This window comes from Aedes albopictus, chromosome 2, assembly GCF_035046485.1.
Source record: "Aedes albopictus strain Foshan chromosome 2, AalbF5, whole genome shotgun sequence".
NCBI lineage: Eukaryota > Metazoa > Arthropoda > Insecta > Diptera > Culicidae > Aedes > Aedes albopictus.
The window spans coordinates 353,851,205-353,878,614 of record NC_085137.1 but is presented as its reverse complement, the minus strand read 5'-3'; the positions used below and the strand labels follow the sequence as shown (position 1 = coordinate 353,878,614).

Sequence of the window (27,410 nt, the reverse complement as noted above, 5' to 3'; positions counted from 1 at the left end):
GGGCATTGCCAAACTACGTGGTCGATGTCATCATAATCGGAACCGCACTTAGTACAAACATTGCTCAACGCGAGGTTTATCCTGTGTAAATGCGCGTCTAGCGAGTAATGGTTGAACATGGACATAAGCCTTGACATCACGCGAATGAAATTTCGTCTTACATCCAAACCATGCCACCACGCTCGCAAAGAAACATTAGGAATAATGGAGTGTAACCACCGTCCCAACTGGCCATCTCGCCAATCATTTTGCCAACTTTGAAGAAAACTCTGGCGAACAAAATGGAAAAAATCATCATGTGAAATTCTTTTATCATAGATCTCACTTTCCTGTGCGCCCACCTTTGCGAGAGAGTTCGCCTTCTCATTGCCATAAATTGAGCAATATGAGGGGATCCATACAAAGGTGATTTACCTTGTATGATGTTTCGACTAGTGCACCCCTTATTTTTATAGAAAAGTAAGATGGATGTTTTACAGGTTTCATCGACCGGAGTGCCTCAGTAGAACTAAGACTATCCGAGAAGATGAAGAAATGATATGCGGGCATGTTGAAAATTATCCCCGAAGCGAAGTTGATTGCCGCCAGCTCAGCAACATAAACCGAACAAGGTTCTTGGAATTTTTGGAAGGCGGTGGAGTTTTCATTGAATACACCGAAGCCAGTGGATCCATTAATGCGAGACCCATCAATGAGAAATCTCTAACTGGAATTGATATTTTGGTACTTTTCGATAAAAATGCGGGGAATAGATATACACCGAAGTTGATCTGGAATACCATGAATTGTTTGTTGCTTGAATTGCTTGTTTCATAGATCTATTCAACAGAGGAACTCAGGCCAAACATTTCAAAAGGTCCTATCTGCATTTGAGAGGCTCTCTTTGTTTACTTTCTCTTTCAATTATTGCAATGTAATGGTACACTTTTCAACTATTTTTGCTGTACAAATCAAAAGACAATTGTTTTGACCATCGTTCAATGCAAGGAGGCAATCAAAATACAAATAAACAGCTGACATATTAACGAAAGAGAGAGAAACCAAATTGAGCCTGCAGATTGGACCTTTAGACATGTTTGGCCTGAACTGTCATTGCTGAAGTGTACATGAGACACGAGGAGGATTATAACCTGGGAGGCTCATGTCAGATGACATGTAGAAGAGACAAATTATCATGAATTTCGACTGAGTGCTGAGCGTAAACTAACTCTCGTTACAGGTAAACTCACAAAAAGTGTTGCAACAATATTAATATCAAATTCTAAATTAATATCAAAAATATTAAATAGGTATTAATATTAAATTTAGTAGTAGGTTACTATACTCCAAACAGCTTTGTTGAAGACCGCAAAGTGATTCGACGCCTATTAAAAAAGTTATGCAGTGGTGAGGCATTATTGTTTTTTTTTTATCTGTATTAACGAGATTTTTAGCCCTAGGCTAGTTCATCTCGGGACCCACGCTTTACTTCCCTTCCGAAGGAAGAACTCACATTTTTTTGTGAGTTTGTCGGGAGTGGGATTCGATCCCAGGTCCTCGGCGTGATAGTCAAGTGTTCTAACCATCCCACCAGGTCCGCTCCTCAGGCGTTATTGTTGATTTTTTTTTATTTATTTTTATTACCGTACGGGTTTGGGCCGAAGGGTCTCAGATTGTCATGTAACTTTTTCTACAGGCAGGGCTCATGGATGTATGAACAAAAACAAATTGAGAAAAATTTAGAGTCGCCTATTTTCCCGGAAAACTCAGGTGGAATTTTTTTGTTTTCCCTTACACTACTTACTTTGAAAAATAATAACTCAAGAACAAAGCATCGTAGAATCAAAGTATTTTTAGAAAATGAAAGAAAAGTCGGGAAAACTATGTCTGAACTCGTGAAAAATTTTCAAAAATATATCTTTGGGAAGGTTATTTCATAAGCTATAATCGCTGAAATTTTTGGAATGTACTCTTTTTCGTTATATCGAGTTATGGCCAATTATGTTGACAAATGTCCATATGTGCCATATAAGCATTTCTTAGAAAAATCATAACCCAAGTACAAATAATCATAGAAACAAAGCTTTTTAAATGGAAATGAAAGCAAATTTCAGAATATAGGCTTACATGGACATTTTTTACAAAATTAGCCATAACTCAGGAACGAAAAAAAAAGTGCATTCGAAATATTTCCACGATCAAAGCTTAGGGGATTACCTCCTCAAAAATATTCGATTTCGGGCATAGTTCTTCCGGCTTTTCTTTATAAATTTTCTCAATGGGGGACAATTTTGCGGAAAATTTTGTGAAAATATGTTTATATATATATTTTTTGGATTTCTGAGAAAATTTGCCTTCATTTTCATTGAAAAACTTTCTTTCTACGAGGCTTCGTACTTGAGTTAGGATTTTTTTTTTAAGAAAAGGCTTATATAGCACTTTTGGTCATTTTTCAACAAAATTGAGCGGAAGTTTTAATTATAAAATAAACTTCCCAATTTTGAAAATATTCCATGAGTTCGGGCATAGTTTTTTCCGGCTTTTCTTAGCGAATGTTCTCCACTGTGGAAAGCTGTTTCCAGTTCATATTTTTGGAGAAAATTCAAAACAGAATTTTGACGCCAAACTTCCGGAGATTTCTTCCAGGGTACTCGTTTGGGTCCGAGACCATGAAAACATGACAAAACTCACATATTTACATATTTTTGTACCTCAACACCAAGGATGGAAGAAAATCACTTCTAACGATAAATGACACACGATACGAACAATCAAAGGTAGCCGTTTCTCATGCGGTAGCATGATGCGACACCCTCGCACTGTGCCCGCATCACAGAACAATCAATGCATCTGATGCACGCTTTATCGCGGGATCTATCGTTATCGGATCATGTTACAAGTCGCGATAAACTTTATTCATCACGATTAATGCCACTTATGCACCCGGAACCCGAATTCATGACCAGGAACATTACACTCATATACATATCGTAAAGATTCAGCAACAAGAATGCACAAAAAGTGATTGATAATCGAAATTTATCATTTCGGCTTCATGATAACGATCGCATCGCGGCCGCACATGCCGAGCGATTCATTATTCGCGGAGCATGGTTTGTTATGAATGCTTGACGACAAAATTCTATCGTTGTTGCTATGATCGCACGATGCCTTCCAACCGCGACACATTTGGGATCCTATCATGATCACTAGATTTCCATCCTTGCTCAACACAATTTGGCCCTTTCAGTGTATGTTTTTGCTGAATATCTCAATACCTTTTAAACAAAAAAATATGATTTTCAAACTCAACATGCATATGTATGTACAGATGGGTAAATGATTGATAAATTTAGGAAAAAAAATCCACAGCTCAGGTAAGATTTGAACTCTCGATCCTTATACGCTAGACAAGTGTTTGTCGGGCTTTGATGTCATGCGGCTAGTGTTTTTTCAAAAGATTTTTGAAGGATTGAGGACAAAATCAGTCTTTAAAAATAATACATTGCACAGTCTAATGTACCTACAGCTATAACAAAATTAGAAGAAGTTTAAACAAATATGTTAGAGGAATTTCAAATTCAGAGAAAATATAAGGGATATACAGGGGTGGTCAAAATGTTTGGGATAGGCAACTTTTATTTCTCTCACAAACAAGCTCATCAAAGTTTGAAATTCCATTTTACGGGGCATTTTTCTACAGCGTTGCATGTCAAAAAACACAGGAGGCAGGCTGAACGACGTTTGTCGGGACAGCTAGTTGTTAATAAACGTTAAAAACATTCAATTCGGTTCACTGGTTTCCGATATATGACAGTTAAAAAAATAGTTGTCTAAATAATAGTGTTTTACCCGAACGGATCTAAACTTTGCGAATGATTCAATCGAGCTCAAATTTGAGATTTTTTGATGCATTCTATGAAAAGTTACAGAATGTTGTTTTTTTTTTTGTGGGAGAAAAAAAGTGCCTATCCCAAACATTTTGGCGATCAAGTCTTCTCCTCTACTGATACCAATTTCTTGAATCGAATCTGCATTCGATATTCATGTGATATTCTTGAGGGCCATAACGTTTATTGATTGGAACTCTATCACAAAATAAAGATGATCATATTAACAGGAGTTTCGGAGTCTTAGAAAAATACTTCATCGTTTACTTGTGGTGAGTCATTATCTCGTGTATTTCAGTAATCGTTTTATTTTTTGTGTTTGGATTTGAAGGGTTCAGCTAATTACAAAATAAATAATGAATGCGCTTTGCACTTTTTCAGATTTAAGTTGCTAGTCAATTCCTTTTGCACTCTTGCTTCTGTTAACCTACGGAGGAGTTGAATTGCACTTAATAAATAAGAAAGTCTTATCACTAGGAACCACTGAACTGCTTGCCCAGTACTTTACCAGAAATCTAATAACGAGCACGCAGCTTGGCAGGTTTCTTCCGTAGCTGGGCAGGGGCAGCCCTTCTCAGCTCAGCGGTAGCTGGGCTTCCGTAGGCAGTGGCAGTGCTGGTGGCCGATCCTCCCTTGCCGGTGCTGTACGAGTTGGCAATGGCGATGGCGCCTCCATTGGTGCTTCCGAAGTTGATTGGGAAGTAGGCATTGGGAGCAGCAGGGCGGCTACCTCCACGACGAGCGACCTGAGCATCCTGCTCTTCCTCTTCGGCAGAGTCAAGCTGAACAGTAACCTTCTTCTTCTTCTTTTCTGGGATCACGGCTGGGACAGCTGGAGCAGCAACTGGCTCATCAGCAATAGGCTCCTCTGCTTCGAATTCGTTAACAGCTGGGACATCCTGCTGGGGTACGTCTTCGACTGGGTACTGCTCAGCAGGGTACGCGTCAGCAACAGGCGCGTCCTGGACAGGGGTCTCGGCACTTTCAACATCTGTGTTGTGGCAATCTGATGATTAATAACATCAAAGGTCATACATCAAGCTAAGCTTGAAGCATTTCCAGAACACTTACCCTTCAGATAGCTTCCGGCAGCAAGATTGTTTCCAGCAGCAAAGGCAGAGACTCCAGCCGAGCGACGTTGATTCCGGAGTTGCTGATTCTGGTAGTGGAGTCCATACATGGCTTGCCGTTGACCCATGTAACCCATGGGCTGCTGATAGTACATGAAAGCTGCCAGTTGAGAAATAACACAATTAGTATCACTTCGAGAACACTTCAACCATCAATCTTTGTATATTCTCATAAATGTCCTTTGAGTCAAGTAACACGCACCATTTCGCATGGGCACTGAGTACCCAGCACTGATTCCGCACAGCACAACAAGAACAGCCACAACTTTCATCATTTTTGCAAAATTCACTTTTCTCTTCGATTGATGAACAATACGAGGATGATCGAACGATCTATTATGTTTTTTTTTTGTTCGAAACTTAAAACAAGTTTCGAATTCGTCTTCGGCTGAAGTTTCAGACCAAAATCAGGAGCTAAACTTATGGAATGCCTGGATAAGTTTCCACCGATTACTGATAATCCTGATGCCGGGAACGGAGGCTTTTATACCGCAAATAGCGAAACAATTAGTTGGTATTCAAGGGGAGTAAAATATTATTGCCTCTTTTGTTCCAGTGTGCGCGCCAACTGATTTCGTATGTAGGGGCTATCGATTTTATTAGAGTTTAGAATAAATTTAAATTTGACTTACTCGAAAGCGGCGCGCAAGAGAAAGAGAAACGCGGATCAGTTGAATCGAGAGAAGCCAGAGAAGAGCCAGCATGGGCAAAAGAGAGTCCATGTACAAACATGAGTGAAAAGACCATCGCAGATTTGCGCGAAATAGCAAAAGCGAAAGAAATGACGAAAAACAGTTTTGCCGGTAGGTACATGTGGTTATTCCATGCGACGCAGTGCTGTAGAAAGGTTGTTATTTTCATGTAAATATAATATAGGTTCCATTATCACTTACATTTTCTGCTATGTGTGAATGATTTTGAAAATAACGGTAGAATCATTCTTTGTGGAAAACGATTGATACTAATAGTACTAGTATTTGCAAACCTAGATGAACTAGCCGTTAATACAGATAAAAAAAAAGTATTTGCAATACTAATAGTAGGGTAATGTGGGGTAAGATACAATTTTTCAAACCTTCATAGTTTTCAGTGATAAATAGTCTAATTTTTAGTTGAATGCCTAGCCTAGTGGTAACAAAAACTAAACAATAGTTGCTTTATACTACAGCAGCAATATTCAGGAAACTAGTGCATTTTCATCGATGTTTAGCAATTTCAAAGTTGTTTCGTGAAACGAGTGGTGCAAAGCATCTGTCAAGAGGTAAGATACCACTTAAAAACGGCATTCAAATATGACGTCTATCATTTTTCGGGCATTTCAGACCCCCTTTCCCCCCCCCCCCCCCCCTTTCGTGCTTTTTGGTATACTCAATACATGGAGTGACACACTTTTACAGGCCCACTCCCCCCTAAACGATGGTCGTCATATTTGAATGCCCCCCAACATGAATAGCATCAACAATCATGCGCCTCCATGTATTTCTCAATCTCCTTGGAAACTTTTGACTGATAATAAATTGACTGATAATATAGATAAATCAAAATATTGTCCGTGGGTTTGTCTGCCTGGCTTCTAAAAAAGGGGAGGAGGGGGCAAAATGTTTGGGGTAGGCAACTTCTTTTTCTCTCACAAAAAAAGTTCAACAAGCCGAAACTTCTCAAAGAGTGTAGGGTAAGTGTACCAATTATGGCCATCGTACCAATTATTCGCCATAGTTGATTTTCACCCTTAAACGATGTAAATCAAAAAGAAAAAAATGTCATCAACAGATTACGTTCACAAAAAATGATTGCACTCATTTAAAGTCTCCATTTTGCTTAAATTATGGTAGAAATAAATCATCTTCCTTAAAATATCTGCTTCCTTATACCCTTTTTCGCCATAGTGTACCAGTTATGGCTAACCCCATAAGGAATGCATGCAAATAGTGCGAAAAGGAACCGATGTTAAAAATGTAACCATAACTGGTACAGCGTTCCTATCATTGCCTCACGCTATAATAAATACTAAAAGTTGTTTTGGCTCCGTTTTGCATTTTTCCTGTAAAGTATGGAAACTAAACTATCTTTTAACATATTGATGACATCCGTTGGTCTTCTCGTTATTTTTGTACAAATTGTTTTCTTTAGGTATACCTATAGTGCCATAATTGGTGCAGGCACCCTATTAAAAATTCTCAAATGTTGGCTGTTCGTCAACCTATTAAAGAGTCTTGTACCATTTGGGCATTTACCGCTATAACTAAGCCAATTGTATATTGCGGATTTTTTGAAAAATTTCCACTTCGCGGTAGCCGCCGAGTTCTACCGCAGCTGTCAAAGTCCTACCGCAGCCCTGAAAATCATCATATCATTGAAACAGATGGTCTAATCAAAGTATGCTTGCAATGTGAATTGCTCTGGGAAGCAACAACAAACAATGATCATCGGCGTCGTATCCAAGGCATCTTTGACCCGTTTGATGATAACTCAGTGAAAATCAGTAGTCTGACAGCTGCGGTAGCTTTTTCAATCTTCCGTAAAACGGAAATTTATCTATAAATTAGCAATACCTAATAGAGTAACTTAGTGTTTGGAGCACAGTGAGATACGTAAAAATTCAAATCAATTGGTATGATATTACTTTGCTATAACGTCAAATGCCCAAAATAGGTACACCTGCCCAACCTGCCCACTCTGTGTGCATCTTTGGTACAAATTTTCAGAAAAAAAAATCATTCGTTTCCCGGGCTGAAAAGAATAACAAAACAATTGCAAGTTTTACCATTCAAAAAGAAATGCTAAATGGTAAAATTTGACATTGGTTTGTTTGAAATAAGTAACAAAAGGGCAAAAATAATAACTGACATTGTTCTATGAAATAACTAAAGAATGACAAATTTTGACATTACAATGACAACCCGAGCAGAAGGGAATAACAACAGCATAAGGACCTGTGTTATTTGGGTCAAATAACTGAATAATAGAATCGATAATTTTTAAGTTATTAACATAACAGATTATGTTCTAAACTTGTCTATCATAAGCGGCAAAATAACAAATATCATAACAAAAACATGTTCTTGGAAAACCATTTCAATAACTTGTTGTGTTAGTTTCAATAACAACTTAATAACAGTGCATTTGGAAAATATTTCAATAACAAATTTTAATATTAATTTGTTATTGATAAAAATCGGAAAGCAAAATTTGCTATTATATCAAAATCGTAACTAAGTAAATTATGATACTTATAATATAAAATTATTCACTTTGTCTCACAAACCCACGAAGAACATGAGTAACAATACGGTAAATGATCGAAACTACTTCCAGAAATTTCTCCGAGAGTTCTTCCACGAAATCATTCACAGATTTTCAAAGACTTCTCTAGAAATTCCTTCAGAATTATGAACAGAATCCCTTCAAGGATTTCTTCAGAATTCCCCGTGGTTATTTGTCCCAAATTTCATCTTGAGATTTCCCTGAAAATTTTTTTGCGAATTTCACCAGGAGTTTTTTCCGAAGAATTCTCCTGGAGTTTTTCAAAATATTTTGCCAAGAATTCTAATAATTGCTTAGAAGTGTTACTTTGGAATTTCTAAGAAGATTGCTCCAGGAATTCTTTGAAGACTTCTCCAGGGTATCGAAGGGTTCCTCCAGAACTTCCAAATGTTTTCTCAAATATTCTCTAAAGAATTTTCAGAGGATTCGTTCGGAAATTTCCTTCCTAACTGAATAAAAAAGTGGAACAAATCAAAAAGACAGATCATTATTATCAAATTGCCACTTTGATTTCAATACTTGTTACTGTTGTGCTATTGTTGATAAGTTGATCAATAGTACAACAATAACAAAACTTGTACTTCAACAAAACATGTTATTGAAATGTAATAGAGTGAATGTATATCAATAGCTTGATTATAACTGTGTGAGATTGTCCAACAAAATTTGTTATGGAAAAGCTATGCCTTGATAATTAAATAATAACAAAACAAGATATAAAAACAGGTTATGTAATTTCGTAGTTATTAATTTGATATTCTCCTCTGCTCGGGAAACCAAGAAAAAAAAATAAAGGTTGGGAATTGCAAAATATACTATTATTGAGTTATTGAAAATAGAACAATATGAAAAGTAGTCACAAAAAAATATATCAAAAGTTGCCGTTGAAAAAATCAATATTTGAACTTTGTCATTATGTTGTTCTCAATAGTTTAGTCTAGTCTAGTCTACACATACATAGCCATCACTTGGAAGAATCCTGGAAAATGATAGAATCGACTACTTCTATCATTTTTCTTGTCATTATCAATGCTTGCAGTGAATCAGTGATACATTACAAGCATTGAAGCGGCCAGGCCTACTGTGCAGCGTCATTGAATATTAAATGAAAACCATAGAACGGGGACATCTCGTACCAACCGCTCCGTATAGTAAGTAGTATAAAAGTTAAGTAAAAACGTTGGGAGTGACGTTGCTAAGAAAGTTAATGTCACTCCATCTGGGCTCCTGGGATGGGACATAGGATTTTCCCCTTATGCCCTGGCTCGGAAGCCTAGGTTTAAGCGCCATTGCTCGCTCTCTGAAACGAGACAAAATATTGTGACCCCTTCCCCGGTTGTACTAAGAAAATCAACTTTTGAGTGAATAAACTGTGAAACGTTAGGGTCCCTACACTTTCAGCACTAAGGCATCTCATAGAAATTAGAAAGATCTCACCAAATAATCAAACGTCCGGTATCCTTTCTTCTTACAGCGTGAAACAAGCTGTACTGTACAGAAACACAATATTTTTTCACTTGATGGATTTTTTTTCTCATGGGTTCTTCACTTCAAACTTTCTCAGCGCTTTGTATGAAAACTATATTATTAATTTAAAGAAACCTAAATCACGAAACACTTCTGTGACAGTTTTGAGTGGTCGTATCAACAATACACAAAAATCAAACTCTCCAAAATCGTCTTCGTTTCTCTCCACCATCCGCCAATTGATTGCAGCAAAACACACGACACATCCACATTTTGTACGCGGATAGCACCTGAACTGCCGATTACACTACGAATAAATCTCGAGAAAAAGAATTTACACTTTGTTGTCATTATGTTGTTCTCAATAAGAGCCAAAACTGCGATGGTTCATCAAACTCGTAAGAGATCAACAATATCTCACCAATTGCAAAAGTTGCTATGATAGCAAAATAAGACATTCAGTAGTTATTCTTCCAAAATTGATAAATGACAAGCGAATTGCATAGTTTGATAAGACATCATATTATGCTATTGACATGTTGTTTTAAGCTCTTCATGAAGAACTCATAAATGACAAAATAAGTTATGACAGTAAAATTTGTTATTCTTTTGTTTTTGGTTTGCGATTCATACCCACCCGGGTACGGTTCACTGGTTTCCGAGTGTCATATCTCTTCGAAAATAGGACACAATCAGTGAAGTACTAAATTGAAAGTAGTGAGCTGGATTTTTGTATGGTAAGATGATCAATGCTCCATTTCCACAAAGAAATGGTGTTCGTGGGTATTATGATTTCCTGCCTGATTTGATGCTGTTTGAGCAAAACATTTTGACCATCCCCTGTATCTTGACACCATTCGACACCATTCACGAATGATTTTATGAGTCGGGCCATTCTACCCCATCAGTGCATTTTGGGTCGAGTTCCCCTGGTCTTGTGTCTCAGTAGCGAATGAGCCTCTAAAATAAACTTATTTAATAAAGTATGCAAATAATTTTCCCATCTCCAACATGCATACATTCATTCTCTTTATAGACAATGATGCAATTGGTTCATTTGACATTTTATCCGTTCGACCTATTCAATTTTTTGTCCATCCAATCTTCTGTCTATTCGGTCTTTTGTTTTTTCGACGTTCTGACCTTTTGGCTTTCGACCTTTTGTCCTAAATCCCCTTTGAGAAATCCTCACCGATACTTTTCAAGGAATTCTAGTATTTTTTTGTGTAACGTCCCAACTGGGACAAATTCTGCTTCTCAGGTCTCTGATCTGAGAATGTTCCATGTGTATATCGTGTGGCAGGCACGAATGTACTCTATGCCGAAAGAAGTCAAGGAAATTTACAAAAAAATGCAAAAATTTCCTCACCGACAGGGAATCGAACCCGTGACCCTCAGCAAGATCATGTTTAATATTCGTGCCTTTGCAGCTGTACCTCTAACATGGCTGATAACATGTGTGATACCACTACGAGAAAAGCTTGGATCTGTTTATTTTTGTAGTTTTGACAAGCACACATGCTCGAGGCATAACACGTGAGTTGGCTATTTTACTTTAACTGAGCAGCAAACGTGCTGGTAAACTGTTAGATAATCAGACACAAGACAGATATAATATAGCCACTGGAACTGTATTGATACTCATAAGTCTACATGGATTGATCATAGCCATTATTATTTTTCTATAGAAGATAGGTCTTCTTCTTTTCGTAATGTTTCGTTCGCTTGTCGTGTGGCAGACATCTTCACACTATTTCATCATCTAACATGTTTAAATTACTAAGTTGCAAAATAAGTTGGCCTGAAATTGAGCAAGTCAACTCCGAGAACGACAATATCAGAACGAAAAGCTGGGTTGTGCTTCAAGGTGGTTACCATATAAAAATTTACGCGCCACCATCTGGTGTACTTGGGAAATTAATAGTTTGGTAGTTTTCTTTACATTTTGTTGTATTGAAGAAGGGCTTCAGTGTTTAGATATAGAATAAACAATGATATTGTTTTACCGAGAAAAGATTGGGACACTGATTATACTCCTAAGTATACTCAATTAATCCCGACACGTTTAAAGTCATTTTATTGAAACATCAAGCACAGAATACAACTTACATCATTAAAGTACAGTACCATGTGTAGTTTGCGCTTAAAACCATTGCCAAAGTCCGGTTCGGGTTTTCCCCAAAAGTACAACGACCAATATAAATTTAACAACTTTGCTACAATCAAAACAGAGATCTAGATCCGCAATCTGCTTTCAATCAATATGCAAGCGTCGTGCGTCCCTGACTAGTAAAAAGTTCCTCCTCTGCCGAACCCTTACACCTAAACACACAGTACTAGCGGATTTGCCTGAAGAATTAAACTTTCCACTTCTACGAACTCGTATTTCGTACTTCTGGTACCATTATGTATGCAAACCCTATGTCCTCTGACGTAAAGCTACCGCCAATGAGTCACGATAGTAGGTAGGGGAACATCCATAAATTACGTCACGCTTTTAGGGGGGAGGGGGGGTTGACCAAAGTGTGACAACCCATACAAAAATTTCAGAGGTCTCATACAAAAAATGTGACATAGGGGGGAGGGGGGTTGAAAATGGGCAAATTTCGCGTGACGTAATTTATGGACGTTCCCTAGGTACCATTCGATCGTAAGACCCACACTCTCCCGGATTAACGGTTGGGATGATGGGATCGTGTACTATGGGCAATCGTTTTTGCACAACACGTGCACCGTTCGATACGCAGCAACATTATCTACATAAAATTGGGCGTTAATCATCTTTGGTACGTGCCAAAACTGATTCTATCCGGCCACCATTCTATTTTTCGAGTCCCATATTCTGGCTTGGTTTGCTGTTGTTTGTTCAGTTGACTGATGTTGTTCAGCGTGATTTATGCTTAGCGAACAATCAATCAATCCACTCGTTTAACATGCACATCACTCGGCAAAGATTTGAGAAAATTTAAATGCTTCGCTCAGCTACCGATTGTATCCGTGTTAAGTCGTTCCTATAGGTTCGATCCCATCGGTTACTTTGGTTTCTGAATGGGATACCTACCTACACGGTCATACGACTCATAGATTTTCAAAGAAATGCGCATCATTTTTGCGACAAACATCATTTATTCGATAGCTATGCAAACAAGGAAGACACGAGGAGCGATTATTGTGGGTTGGGTTCCCACAGTTGCCAGACAGTGTGGCATCAGGTCCAATTCCCGGAAAATCAGCCACAGAACCTGCAGGGGTTTAAGAAATGGGTTGAACTACCAGCGCGAACTAGTTTGTGAGAGGAATTCATAATTTTCTTGAGTGTGTTACTAATGCGGACTTATGCATGTTCATCATTCGAGAGGCATAAGATCTATAATTTTAATGGGGCTTTCTGTAATGGTCTGTGAATTTATGACCGTTTGTTGAACCAGCAGTTGTGATGAAAGTGTTGGAAAATGTATGCCAATGAGAAGTGATTACTGCCAACTGCTATAATATATTGATCTCTTCTTTTCTTTTGGAAGAAATAACGCCGTCTAGAAAAGCGTAGGACGAGCAAATGGAACTGCTGTGTCGTTTTCAAGATACATGGAAGTTTAACCAGAAGCTCTACGCAACGGCTTTGTCCCACGTACCGAAATGTGCACTCTACCCGAGCAGGAACGAAGAACTGAATATAACTGCAGTATACCAAAGTCAGCTATCATACCAAGACAATGTATTGGTCGGTCACGCAGGTATTGAAAATAACTTATTTTGGTCGGTGTTGATATTGGCAAGGTAAAGGCTGAGTATATGCGCAATATCCTATTGTGATCCACTAGCCTCTGCTCAGCAGTGGCTCACAACAGCATCTGATCCCCATGTTAGGGGCGGCTGATCAACGTCCGAGTGCCAGGGAAGGACTTTAAGCTCAACTGTGCACTATGGGCCTCCAGAAAGTAGGAGGTTGGTGTCAGGCCCTATACGAGCCAGCAGTAAAACCCCATTGAAAATCAGCAACAGAATAATATGAACCGAGACCAACGGCAACGACCCCAGTGAACAAAAAGGACTTACGATTGGAAACTCGGTACGTGGAACTGCCGATCTCTCAACTTCATTGAAAGCATCCGCATACTCACCGATCCACTGAAGGACCGCAGCTTGGACCGCGGGTTCGGCATCGTAGCGCTGCAGGAGGTATCAGAAGGTCGGCTCCAGAGGCACGTTCTCCTCCATTTGGGAAATTTGTTCCATAGTGTGAACGTTTAGAGGTAATCATACCATCTACCAGAGCTGCGGCAACACACGCGAGCTTGGAATAGCTTTCATCGTGATGGGTGATATGCAGAGGCGCGTGAGCGGTTATAGCCGATCGACGAAAGAATGTGCAGGTTGAGAATCAAGGGCCGATTCTTTAACTTCAGCATAATAAACGTGCACAGCCCACACTTCGGAAGCACTGATGACGTCGTGGCTTGGGCAGCGATCGTACTCGCGTTCGAGCTGTGCATAAAATGCGTCCTTGTTCATTTTACGCGCAGCTAGAACGCGAGTACGACCGCTGCCCAAGCCACGATGTCAAGATCATCATAGGAGATTTAAACGCCATCATCATAGGAGGAATTCAGACCGACGATTGGAAAGTTCAGCGCCCACCAGCAGACGAACGAAAACGGCCTACGACTCATTGGTTTCGCCGCCTCCAAAAACATTACCATACGTAGCACCTTTTTCCAACACAGCCTCCCTTATCGTTACACCTGGAGATCACCACAGCAGACGAAATCTCGAATCGACCACGTTCTGATTGACGGACGGCACTTCTCCGACATTATCGACGCCAGGACCTATCGTGGCGCCAACATCGACTCCGACCACTATCAGGTGATGGTCAAACTGCGCCCAATACTTTCCGTCATCAACAATGTACAGTACCGACAACCGCCACGGTACAACCTAGAGCGACTAAAACAACCAGATATCACCTCAGCATTCGCGCAGAATCTCGAGGCCGTGTTGCCAGACGAGGGTGAGCTCGATTAGGCCCCTCTAGAGTACTGCTAGAGTACAGTGAAAGCAGCCATCGACGACGCAGCTGTGAGCACCATCGGGTACGTGGAACGCAATCGAAGGAACGAGTGGTTCGACGAAGAGTGCAGAACGATTTGGAGGAAAAGAACGCAACGCGGGCGGTAATGCTGCAGCAAGGGACCCGACAGAACGGGGAACGTTACAAACAGAAGCGGAAACAGCAGACCCGCCTTCTTTGGGAGAAAAAGCGCCGCCTGGAAGAAGCGGAGTGCGAAAAAATGGAACTGCTGTGCTGTGGGATGAGGACGGAGGCCTCTTGACGGACGGACGTGAGGTGGTAGCAGCACTTCGATCAGCACCTGAAAGAAGGCGACTATTTGGAATGTGCGAACTTCACAGCAATCACTATTTTGAATGCTGCCTACAATGCAATGTGCTATCCCAGATCATCTTCGGTCGTCTGTCACCTAAAAGGAATGAGTTTGTGGGAAGTTATCAAGCTGGCTTCATCGACGGCCGGTCAACAACGGACCAGATCTTCACCGTACGGCAAATCTTCCAGAAATGCCGTGAATACCAGGTCACAACGAATCACCTGTTCATCGACTTCAAAGCGGCTTGCACAGTATCGACCTCGCAGAGCTATCGAAAATCATGGGCGAAAACGGCTTTCCTGGGAAGCTGACTAGACTGATTAAAGCAACGATAGACTGTGTACAAAACTGCGTAAAGCCTGGAACACATAGCGTCCGTTCCGTCGAGGTTTGCGTTTTTTTGACAGTTTTCCTATGGGAAATGTGTCAAACTACTGTCACGCACACGCAAACGTATGCATTGTGTGGGGCACTTAAGGGTTTCGGGTGAACTATCCAGTTCATTCGAATATCGCCGGGGACTGTGACAAGGTGATGGACTCTCATGCCTGCTCTTCAACATCGCTCTGGAAGGTGTGATGCGACGAGCCGGGCTCAACGGCCGGGGAACGATTTTCACAAAATCCGATCAATTTGAGTGCTTTGCGGACGACATGGACATTATCTCCAGAACATTTGTAACGGTGGCAGAAACGCGCCTGCCTGCCACGCGCCTGGTGGCCTGAAACGCGAAGCAGCAAAGGTCGGACTGGTGGTGAATGCCTCAAACACAAAGTACATGCTGGTAGGCGGAACCGAACACGACCGGATCCGTCTGGGTAGTAATGTTACGATAGACGGGGATACCTTCGAGGGGTGGAGGAATTCGTCTGCCTCGGATCATTACTGACGGTTGACAACAACGTGAGCCGTGAAATTCGGAGGCGCATCATCAGCGGAAGTCGGGCCTACTACGGGCTCCACAAGAAACTGCGGTCGAAAAAGATTCACCCACGCACCAAATGCACCATGTACAAAACGCTAATAAGACCGGTGGTCCTCTACGGGCACGAGAAAGGACCATGCTCGAGGAGGACCTGCAAGCACTCGGAGTTTTCGAGCGACGAGTGCTAAGGACGATCTTCGGCAGTGTGCAGAGGAATGGTGTGTGGCGGAGAAGGATAAACCACGATCTCGTTGCACTTTACGGCGAACGCAGCATCCATAAGGTGGCCAAAGCCGGAAGGATACGGTGGGCAGGGCATGTTGCAAGAATGCCGGACAACAACCCTGCAAAGCTGGTGTTTGCTACTGATCCGGTTGATACAAAATAGCCTGGAGCGCAGAAATGAAACGAGAGAGCTAAGTGGAGCGTGATCTGGCGAGCATCGGGCGAGATCGAGGATGGAGATCGGTTGTCACTGACCGAGTATTGTACCAAGGTACACCGGGGAAAGATGAAACATGAAGATTTAGAAGATTTATTTTTTGTAGGTAAATAAAGCCAGGATAAACAAATGCAGCATGGATCGATGTTCCATTCGTCCTATTTGTGCCTTTAAAGTTTATATGCAAAATTAAAATAGGATTTGTTGATGTTGCCCTTTTATTATGTACAGTACATAGGAGCTACTCAAAATAGCCCAACGCAACGGTAATTTCTCATGCATTGGCATTTTCGCCAATGGCAAACGGCACACGACAAAATCCGTCACTTCTGACAAATTTGCAGTTTGGGGAGTGTCTTCCAGGACACCTGCCAGGTCACGAATATCATTTTCTCACTTCCAGCTCATGCATCTTCCCACGTCCATCTATTGTCCCATTGTCCATTAGATTGTGATTTACTGTATACGTGCCACCGAAATTCGCAGCTAGATACGCAAATGTGTCGTTTGATTTGATGACTTTGCTTGAACCTGGTACATATCGTAGGCGGAAGAGTAATACTACTCGGCGATTCACGCATTTAGCGAACTACGAACAATCGATTTTATTGACCCATCTATCAGATCGCACTCCCGTTGGAATCATAAGCAATCGGCGGTGTTGGTGTTTTATTTTTGCAAATTCTTAAATCCGCGTGAGCTTCACTACGCAGTCGTCAAGCATAAGTAACATATGCGAAATTGCCGAAACAAAATTATCATACAATAAGTTATCGAATACGAATCGTTCTTCTTGGCTTCTGTAGGACGACATCGAAGGCAGTCTACATCCGCCAACGAATCCACGGTGTAGGTAAATCGCTTCTTCAAGAAGGCGCCGATTAGTACAGATTGGGGCCCGCCTTCAGGATCCGGGCACCTGGTCACGTCGGCCATAATCGGTTTTCGTCGTCACTTGATGGACGTCCCAAAGGAGGGACCGCAACCGTGCAAAAAATAAAACAGGCAACCAACAGATGTTGGTCAAAATGAATGACAGCTGGACGGACACTCTGGCTGGTCGGACAAATTGTAATCGGGAATAAACATTTATATAATATCGACTTTTCGACAATACGAGACTGCAATGCTAAGTAATGCAACGTTGCGACTGCGAAACTTGTTGCCGGGGACGAATCGGGAACAGTTGATTGATATCCAGGCTATGGTATGAGTGGTGATGGGTGATAGTCTGTACGTTCCATGGCAGTGTCCAACTCAAAGTTAAATTTCGTTTCCAACTACTGTTAAGTAGTTTGATTTTTTTTACACACAGTTGAAATGTTACATCATATGACCTGTAACAAAGATATCCCATCATTTGGCATGCATTTTCCATTAGTTTGGTTTCAGCTTGCTCTTGATATAACATGAAGCACTGTACAAGAAAATCTTGTTATTACTATACACTACATTTTTTACGTTGGGTGTAGCTTTCAAAAATTTTTGCTGTGTAATTTGAAATTCCTTTTTTGATTAATAATGGCAATCGTTATGGTGAAAATATACATCATAACGATTTGCTACTTAAAAAAAGGATTTCATTGTGGTAATTCTTGTTTAGGTACAGCCAAAACCTTATGTCCAACTATCTAAAATAATAGTAAGAACTTGACGGACAGACTTAAATTGTGCAGAACTAGAACTTCTGTTTTGAAACCTCACGAAGTGAACCTTGATGACCGGCGTTTCCTGCCAATAGAACAGATAGATGCCAATGGAATTTACTAAAATGTTTTCGTTTTGAAATTTGGCACCTTGGATAAATTTAACTCACACTCCTTACCCCTAAATAACAACCGAAATCCCTCATTTTGGCACATCAATCATATCCTGAATAGATTTTTCATAATAAACATCTCCCTATTGCACTATCGAAGGACCCCTTCCCTTCAGATTGGGTAATCCTCGTAGGAATCCCAAGAAATCCAGTGGTAGGAAAAATCCCGGGAGAACTCCTAGGAGGAATATCGAAAAGAGAGAAGAGGAGGAGAGGAATCCCTCAAAAAATTCCGGTGGAAATCTCTGAAGAAATAAAAAAACACAGGTTCCTGAAAGAATGCAGAAGGAATCAGGGAAGAAATGCTTGAAAGCAACCTGTACCATCTCCTGAAAGGAACTCTTGGAGGAATGTCTAGAAAATTTCGGACAGAATCCCAGGAGAAATCTATGAAGGAATTCTAAAAAGATTCCTGAAGGAATCATTAAAAGAATCTCAGAAATATTCCCTGAAAGAATCTCGAGATTCCTGTGAGAAATCTTTAAAGGAAATGCGGGAATAAACAATGAAGGATTCACGGAAGAAAAATGTGAAGGAATTCCTGTAGACATGTTTAAATGAATCTAGGGAGGAATATCTAAACGAATGCTGGAAGGAAGGCCGGGAAAAATCCCTAACAAATCCCGGGAAATATCAATGAAAGAATATCGGGGGAAAATCCAAAGAAACATCCAGATGAACTCTTGAATCAATCCATAAAAAACCTTAAAGAAATCCAGGACAAATCAACAAAAGAATCCCGGGGAACTGCATGAAGTAATCCTGGGAGAAAATGCTGGAAAAGTACCGGGAGAAATCTCACGAATAATTCTGAAGCCATACCGGCAGAAGGTATCTGTAAAAGAGGCTTTGAGTAATTTCAGAAAGAGGACAAATTTTTGAAACAATTCCAGAATTATTCTTCGAAAAAATTCTAGAGGAATCTCAAAAAGATCATCATGGGAGAAATCTCTGCAGAAATCCCATAAGAAAAAATCTCGAGGAGTAAATCTGGAGGAACCCCAGAAGGAATTCCGGGAGATATCCTTAAGTCACCTATTATATGTGCATGATTGGTACACATTTGAGCTCGATTGGTTAATCTTTCGCGAAGTTTGAACCGTTCGGGTAAAACACAATTTTTTGGACAACAAATTTTTGAACTGTCATATTTTGGAAACGAGTGAACCAAACTGAATGAAATTTTTAACGTCTATTAACAATATATAGATACTTGATACGACGCTATAAAATGTAATATTTGCTCACGATGAATAAAGTTATACCGATTTGACATTTTGATCCATATAGAGGAAAACGAGGAAAATAAGCCAAAGAGTGTCAGTGTGCGGTAGTTCGGCAGCAGCAAAGCTACGCGCGCTCGCTTTGCTAGATTTTTGCGATTTGTTTTTCTTCTCTGCGGGGCACCGACGACGGGACGCCAAGCAGTCAGTAGTGTGCGGTAGTTCGGCAGCAGCAAACTTTCGCGCGCTGGCTTTGCTAGATTTTTGCGATTTTTTTTCTCTTCTCTCTGCGGGGCTCCGACGACGGGACGAGTGTGCGCGCGCCTTGGTTGAGTCGGTTCCGAATTTTTCGCTTCCCTTCGGCGCTAGTTTCCAATACACTTTTAATTGATAATAAATATTTTCTTTCATTTTTTGCATTTACACAAAAGAGTGAAATATGTTAGTTCGGGTTCGCCGGTCGAGAAAAAAACCGGGCGCCGACAAGTGAGTCGCGTTCAGTGTATTTCTGTGTGGAATAGACTAAAGGTTTCTGCTCCCTAGTGGAGTGGAGACGCGCGATAGAATTTCCTTTTTGGCTAGTTCTTGCGTCGAAAAGTGGTCGGTTGTTAACGGCGGTTTGTGAATATTGATCCATTGTCAAGTCATATCACCAACCATAGGTGACTCCCGGACTGACAATGTACCTTACCCTACTAACAAAAAATTCCTTCCTGAGACAAACGTGGAGATGCAGCGATTCGCGGTCTTTTTAACAACGTTTGTCTTACTAACATTCCCTTCCATCCTCGATGACCGTAAGGACGTGGCCGGCGCCGTTATTGACCTTATTAAAGTTGAGAGCTCTCGACCTGTGTACATTGAGAATAGTAAGCTAGTCCCAAGCCCTATTCATTGGTTCCTTGTGCAATTTCGATTGCTCTGGTCAATCACGGAGTAGCAACAACGAATTGTGCGGTCATCTATGCTCATGCTCATATAGAGGAAAATAAGCCAAATTTACAATATCATACAAAAATTACTAAATGTGTTATTCTTTCAATCCAAATAAGGTCTAATATATCTTTTTATTCTTCAATCACTTAACCTAATTTACAGCTCTATTGTCCACTAGGGCACTGCGTGAGCGATTCCAATTGGAAGCTGTACATACACTTTGTACAGCGCCTAAATGTATGCTATTCTAATTGTACTATATCGAACTGGCTGGCGTTGCGCTGCTTTCATTTTCTACCCTATCATGGTAGAATGATGAGCACGAGGATGTTGATGTTTTACTGTTGGCTGTTCCTGTTTCCAGTCCGATTGGGGGTCCATTATGGGTTGCAGTTCGCCGATGTCCAAGTATCCGGGTTCATTTGAGCCATGGGCTCAGAAGAGGATCAGTGTCAGTTGCTCTCAGGGGGAAAGAGCAACTGACGAAAGTGCCGGGGCTGGGATCGAACCCATGACCATCTGCTTATAAAGCAAACATGTAGCCACTACGCCATGGGCCCTGACATCTAATATATCTTATCAGAGATATCTTCAGAATAGAAGCAGAAAATCTTTGGATGGAAACTCTAAAATTTAATGACATTGATGTAAAAAAACACATTTTTTCGAGAAAGATCCAAAAAGTTTCAATCCATAATAACTTTTTTCAACGTTCAAAAAGTATTTATGTTTCAATGACATAAGAAGCATTAATATATTGTTATATAAACGTTCATAAGTTCATTAAATTCGATTCACTGGTTTCCGAGATATGACAGTTCAAAAATAAGTTGTCCAAAAAATAGTGTTTTACAAGAACGATTCTAGCTTCGTGAAAGATTAACCAATCGATCTCAAAATTGTACCAAGGATCTCATATAGTAGGTTAACAAACATTCAAAATTTCAGAATTTTTGATGCACTCTATGAAAAGTTAAAGCGTTTTGAACTTTTTTTGTGAGAGAAAAAAAGTTGCCTATCCCAAACATTTTGGCCACCCCCTGTACATAATTTATTCAATGAAAGAATCCCGAAATAAATCCCTGAAGAAAACTCTGGAGAAAATTCTGGAAGAAGTCTGGAGGTATTCCTAATGCAATCTCGGGAATATTCCGCGAAGAAATCCCTGAACAAATTTCTTAGGAAATCTTGAGAGGAATCAATGAAGAAATGCCTGATGGAATTCCAGAAGAAATTCCTAACGAAATCCCTGAAACAGTTCTTAATGGAATCATTGACAGAACCCTGGAAATCCCTTTAAGGGATTTCACGGGAAATCCTTAAAGAAAACCCAGGTATGGTTAAAAAAGTAAACCGGAGGAAATTGCTGAAGTTATATCATAAGAAAAATTCCAAAGAAATTCGTTAAAGAATCTCGTAAGAAATCGTGAAGACATCCCGGTAGGAATCTATGATGGAATCTCTGGAGGAATTCTTGACGAAAACACAGGATCAACTTGCAAAGAAATACTTTGACAAATCCCTAAATGAATCAGGTGAAAAATCATTAACAAATCTTGGAAGAAATCTCTGCTATGTCAAAGAAATCACGAGAAGAATCCTTGAAAGAATCCCTGCAGCAATTTCGGCAGTTCAAAAATAATTTCCGGGAGATGTCAGTGAAACAATCTTGAACTTGAACTTCTGTAAGATTCTCGGAAGTAATCACGCAAGAACCCCAGGATATCTGATGAAATCTCTGAAAAAAAGTTCTGGAAAGGCACAGACGAAAATCCTGCAGGAATTTTGAAAGGATCAATTGAGGAATTCCTGGAGAAATTCCTCATGAAATACCGAAAAATATCCTTGAAGAAATCCCGGAAGAAAATCCCAAAATAATCACGAGAAGGCACGGTGTGTCTGGTGGACAACATTAATTTAAAAAAAATCGGTATCGCTAAGACACCCACCAAACGAAAGCTAAGGGTCCCCCCTTCCATTTGAGACTTAAAGGAGAAAGTTCCATCGGCGGGTTTAGAACAATTTTTTTTTGAAAAAATATGATATTTTTTCATTCTTTCCGAAGAACACATTTATGACAAAACACTGGTTTTCCATTGCAAGCATTACTTTCCGACGATATATTTTTTTATATTATGTTTATTATTCTACCTATAAAAGCAAAATAGTCCCATGTGAATAGGAAATCCAGCAGATGACAGTTTTGTGTTTATGGACAGTGTGGTGAAAGTACTAGAACAGTGAGTATAAAATCCAGTTATATGCTGTTCCTTTGAATTCCAATCCAGATTCCAATAATGTGTTTGCATCCTATGACCGATGCGTATACGTCTTTAGGGTCTTGTATTTGACTGGCACCAGCAGGTCACCAATCGACCAACTTTACAGCACATACCGTCATTTGGTTCTTCAGATTTGTGCTCTTGAAATTTCGGGGTGACGTCGGTTTCCATCTGGATGGTAGTTCATGAATATTTGAGAGCTTCATCTGATTAGCCCGATCTCTGGGTTTTACCCGAAAATATTCAGCAACCTCAGCAACTTTATGTGAAGTCTGAATGATGTACAACAAGTTTCAATGTACTTCAGCTTTAGTGCAAACAAGCTGTTTGCTTTTGATCATCTTCCTGTAGCATCTAGAACACAACTGCAACGAGCAATTTCTTTCTGCGTCATCGCTAGATCTGCCACGTTTGCCCTTTATGAGAAGTTTTAGTTCTTGCAGCACTACATATTTCACAAACAAGGGCCGCAACTCCATGTAGAAGGTTTCAAATAATATGTATGCTCATAGAGAGTAAATCTAATGGGTTATTCGCCACCATTGAATGAGATAAATTTAAATGAGCAAGTTCGAACTTTTTTTGTGGAGTAGTACTAACTGCTATCTCTGATATCTTTCAGAAAAAAAGTTGTCATAATATCAACAACCTGCAAGTAGAAACAAGAACAAGTAAAGACATTTTCAATCCGTTCTGATTAATATGTATGTGCTCAGACAAATGTACTTTAATGTAAAACATGTGTATATGTCAATAAAGCTGATGAATTGAATGAAAAGTTGCTAACTCGTCTACAATGCCATGATGCTAGCAGAAGATGTGGAACGGACCTGGTGTGATGGTTAGAACACTTGACTATCACGCCGAGGACCTGGGATCGAGTCCCACTCCCGACAAACTCGCAAAATGTGAGTTCTTCCTTCTGAAGGGAGGCAAAGCGTGGGTCTCGAGATGATCTAGCCAAGGGCTAAAAATCTCGTTATTGATAAAAAAATAGCAGAAGATCAAACTATTGATAACCGACAGATTAGTACATTGTTCTTACTACATATATATTGTGCAACCGTTAGACATGTAGCATTAATTATTCTGTTTTTGTCAGTTGAGTAAGGCTACCTGTTCACAAAGATATACTGTTACTTTTTTTTCTGTCTAATTACCCCTTTTAAGACAATTTTACTAAACAAATCTAAAACAGTGAATATTAACTGCTTTCAATAATAATTGTGGCGGAAAAACACTTCTTCAAACACAACACGTACCTACTCTTTGGTTTGGTTTTCCTCGTCACTCAGGGGGTTCTTGTCGTAGTTGTTTCTTTAAAAGTAAGGAGCTATACCTAACTGCAATAGTCTAGATTAACAAAAAATGTTAAAGGTGCACAAATTGAACAAGTACCGGCATGTGATAATTCTATCCGAGCCACGGCATACAAGGATAAAAGACAGACAGACAGATATAAAATTGGTGTGGAGTTCTAGATCGTTTTATTCATTTTTTTTAACGATTTAAATAAAAAATCTTTCAGTTTTCCGAAATGGATTACCTTCCAAATGATGTGCCCCGTTATCCGAGCTACTTTGATATATGTTCTATTTTTGTTGACATTACTCAGCCTACTTTGATCGTAAAACTGTTAAATCATAAGACACTGTCAATAAAAAATAAGAAAATTGCAGCCGCAATAACTACTTCCAAATGCATAAATGGCGAAGTTTATTTGTACATATGCCCAGTTACTGCTGAAATTCTATTCAACTGCCTTAAATATTTTTTTTTTTTCACTTTATGTCTAAGCAATATTTTGAAAGGGAAATTTTTAATTTTTGATTTGACCCGTTTACTCTTTTAAAAGGACACGTTACTAATGGGCGACCTCATACAAGCCCATTTGGCTACACTCAAGGATGAAAAAAGAAAAAACACAAGTCTCGAAGTAATATTTGAAAAAAAAAAATTGTTCTAGACCCGCCGGTAGAACTTTCTTCTTTTAGTCTCAAATGAAAGAGGGGACCTGCAGCTTTCGTTTGGTGGGTGTTTTAGCGATACCGATTTTTTTAAATTAATTTTGTTCTACCAGACACACCGTGAGGGAACAAGGTTAAAACCCCAAGAAGAATTCCTAACGGAATCCAAAAAAAATATCAAACCTTGAAGAAAACGGTAATAGAATTCCGGAAGGATCCGTAAAGGAACCCTCGGATAAAACAATAAAAGAAACTTCAGAAGGATCAATGAAGGAATCCTCAAACATTCTCGAAAAGAATCCCGGGAAAAAACAATGAAGAAATTCCGGGAGCAAATTTTAACAAAATCCCTGCTGAAATCCCTAGAGGTATCGTTAACGGAAACCCAGGAGACATTTTTAAAGAAAAACTGGGTAAGGAGTCTTTTTTGGGAATACCGGGATGAACCCTTGATAGATTTCTAGGAGGAATCCCAGGAAGAATCCTGAGTGGAATGCCGGGAGGAATGCAAGGAAAAATCCTGGGCCCTACATAACTCGTGAATTTTGGTAGGAGTTCGTGGAGTCAAACATGCATGTTTGTTGCAACAGGGTTTTTTAACGTAAAGTACCGACAGGCAAAAGAACCTAAAACTATTTTTTTTTGCACATCCATATCTCAGTAGTTAGAGAACCAAATTTCAATCTTTTTGCGTTATCTGAATCCTACACTATCCTAGAAAGGTGTAGTAAAAGCCGATTGGAATTTCATGCAGTTTCCGGTGAGAACCTTGCGAATATATTAGTTCCACATTTCTAACTTCTTCCGGTTCCGTTTTGGTCCCAGATTGGTTATGAGTACCATGTCTTTGTAGCGAGTTCTCTTGGAACCTCGGCAATATAGCAACATTATGTCTTCGGCAAAGTTGTTCAGAACAACAACCACATCCTGGTAATGGATTTCATAGTTCCGAATTTCTCCACTACGAGGCGTTAGGATACGACTTAAAAAGACACGGACATGTTCAATGCTTCCAGTAAGCTTTTCGCTCTTTGAAGGAAACACGACACTAGACAACGGATTAGCATGCAACGCCCAGTGGCACAGCCGAAAACTTTTCCTGACAGCTGCGGCGGGAATCGAACCCGCGCTCCTCAGCACGATGCGACTAAGAGCTTGGTGACCCTAGCCACACGACCACGGAGCCGCACAAACTTGGACTTTGGTGGGATATAGCACGAGAATGAAGCCAGATAGGAGGGTACGATCTTCGGCAAAGTTGTTTAGGACTACGAGTGCTTCTCATGAAGAGCATAGTTCCGAATTTCAACACCACGTGGCACTAGTATACATAGTTACTTCCGGTACAACTTGGGTGGGATATAGCACGAGATTGAAGCCATACAGGAAGGTACGATCTTCGGCAAAGTTGTTCAGGACTATGAGTACTGACAAGCGATGAAGAGCATAGTTCCGAATTTCACCACCACGTGGCGCTAGTGTACATCGCTCCTTCCGGAATAACTTTGGAGAGTTATATCACGAGATTGAAGCCAGATAGGTAGGTACGCATCAAATAATTTTGTAATATCTAGGCACGTAATTTCTGGTGATGTTTTCATTTTTGAACATAATTTCATTCAGTTTCATCGTTTTCTAACAATTATCACACTCACCATGTACATACACTCTGGTTGGCACCGGAAAGTGTCAACAAACCCGTTTCAGCAGAAACCTAGAAGCAGTATCATATTTATCACCTACCTTCTAACTCGGTGAAATAGCCTAGAGGTAAGGGACGAGCCTCACAATCAACGGATCAGTGTACGAATCCATGTCAATATTTTACTTATATATGATTCATCTATCGATTCGGTTCTAGCGATTGCTAGACCCACTGTCAAACTGCGGCGGCTAATTTGCTGCGTGGGAAGGATGTAATTCGTACATCACTCTTACGACGTGAATGATGTGCAACGAAAATGATGTGATATCAAAAGATTTTTTTTTGCTGTGTACGATCTTCGGCAAAGTTGTTCAGGACAATGCCACGTTGTGGTGAAATTCGGAACTATGCTCTCCATGACCAAGAAGATCTCGTAGTCCTGAACAACTTTGCCGAAGATCATACCTTCCTATCGGACTTCAATCTCGTGAAATAGTGAAACGAGTTGAATACCTCTTGATTGTCATCGGTCATCAAATTCCTACTAAAATAGGGCCATCTGCTAGCCTACATAATATCTTGGGATAAACCACAATCGACAGATTTTTTCTTCAAATAAGTAGAGTAGACTAGCAAAAAGTTATGCAATCTGTATTTTCTCCGTATACTGGCATTCACATTTTCTACAGCAGTTTCAACAAAACACGTGCCACGTTTTGTGCTTCATAGCTTAACGTCTGAGACTTCGCTGAAAAAGTCCATCTCCTGATATGCAATGGGGCTTAGCGCTTCCGCCAGCTTCGAGCGGTTCAATTAGTAATAAAAATTTGCAAAGCTAACGAAAATGGAAAAAAGACAAAATCATCCGATTATTCAAATTATCACGGCTGCTGAAGAAGTACGACTTTGGTAGCACCTTGTGAATAATAATCACGCCAGAAGCTAGATCCTATCAAATTCAATCAGAAACCATTCAGTAGCCACAGAAGGAGGTGCAATTTTTTTTTTGCTAGCATTCCTGCATATATCAAATGCTAAACGATGTACGAAAATC

At 40.0% G+C, this 27,410-nt stretch overlaps 2 protein-coding genes across 3 annotated transcripts in view; one reads left to right on the top strand and one right to left on the bottom strand.

Annotated features, from left to right (window-relative positions):
* LOC109416657 (uncharacterized) overlaps positions 1-27,410 on the top strand; it is a 325,658-nt gene that overhangs the window by 35,694 nt on the left and 262,554 nt on the right. The gene's annotated exons all lie outside the window — the stretch shown is intronic.
* On the bottom strand, positions 4,132-5,467 carry LOC109416155 (uncharacterized). 2 transcript variants are annotated; one of them, XM_019690129.3, is made up of 3 exons: positions 5,202-5,467; positions 4,941-5,099; positions 4,132-4,875 (listed from the first exon to the last, which is right to left on the bottom strand). In XM_019690129.3, the coding sequence occupies exons 1-3, from the start codon at positions 5,272-5,274 to the stop codon at positions 4,385-4,387; spliced, it is 723 nt and encodes a 240-aa protein (XP_019545674.1). In that variant the 5' UTR covers positions 5,275-5,467; the 3' UTR covers positions 4,132-4,384. The 2 variants fall into 2 exon arrangements, with proteins under 2 accessions (XP_019545674.1, XP_019545681.1); XM_019690136.3 differs by having other exon boundaries at positions 4,132-4,860.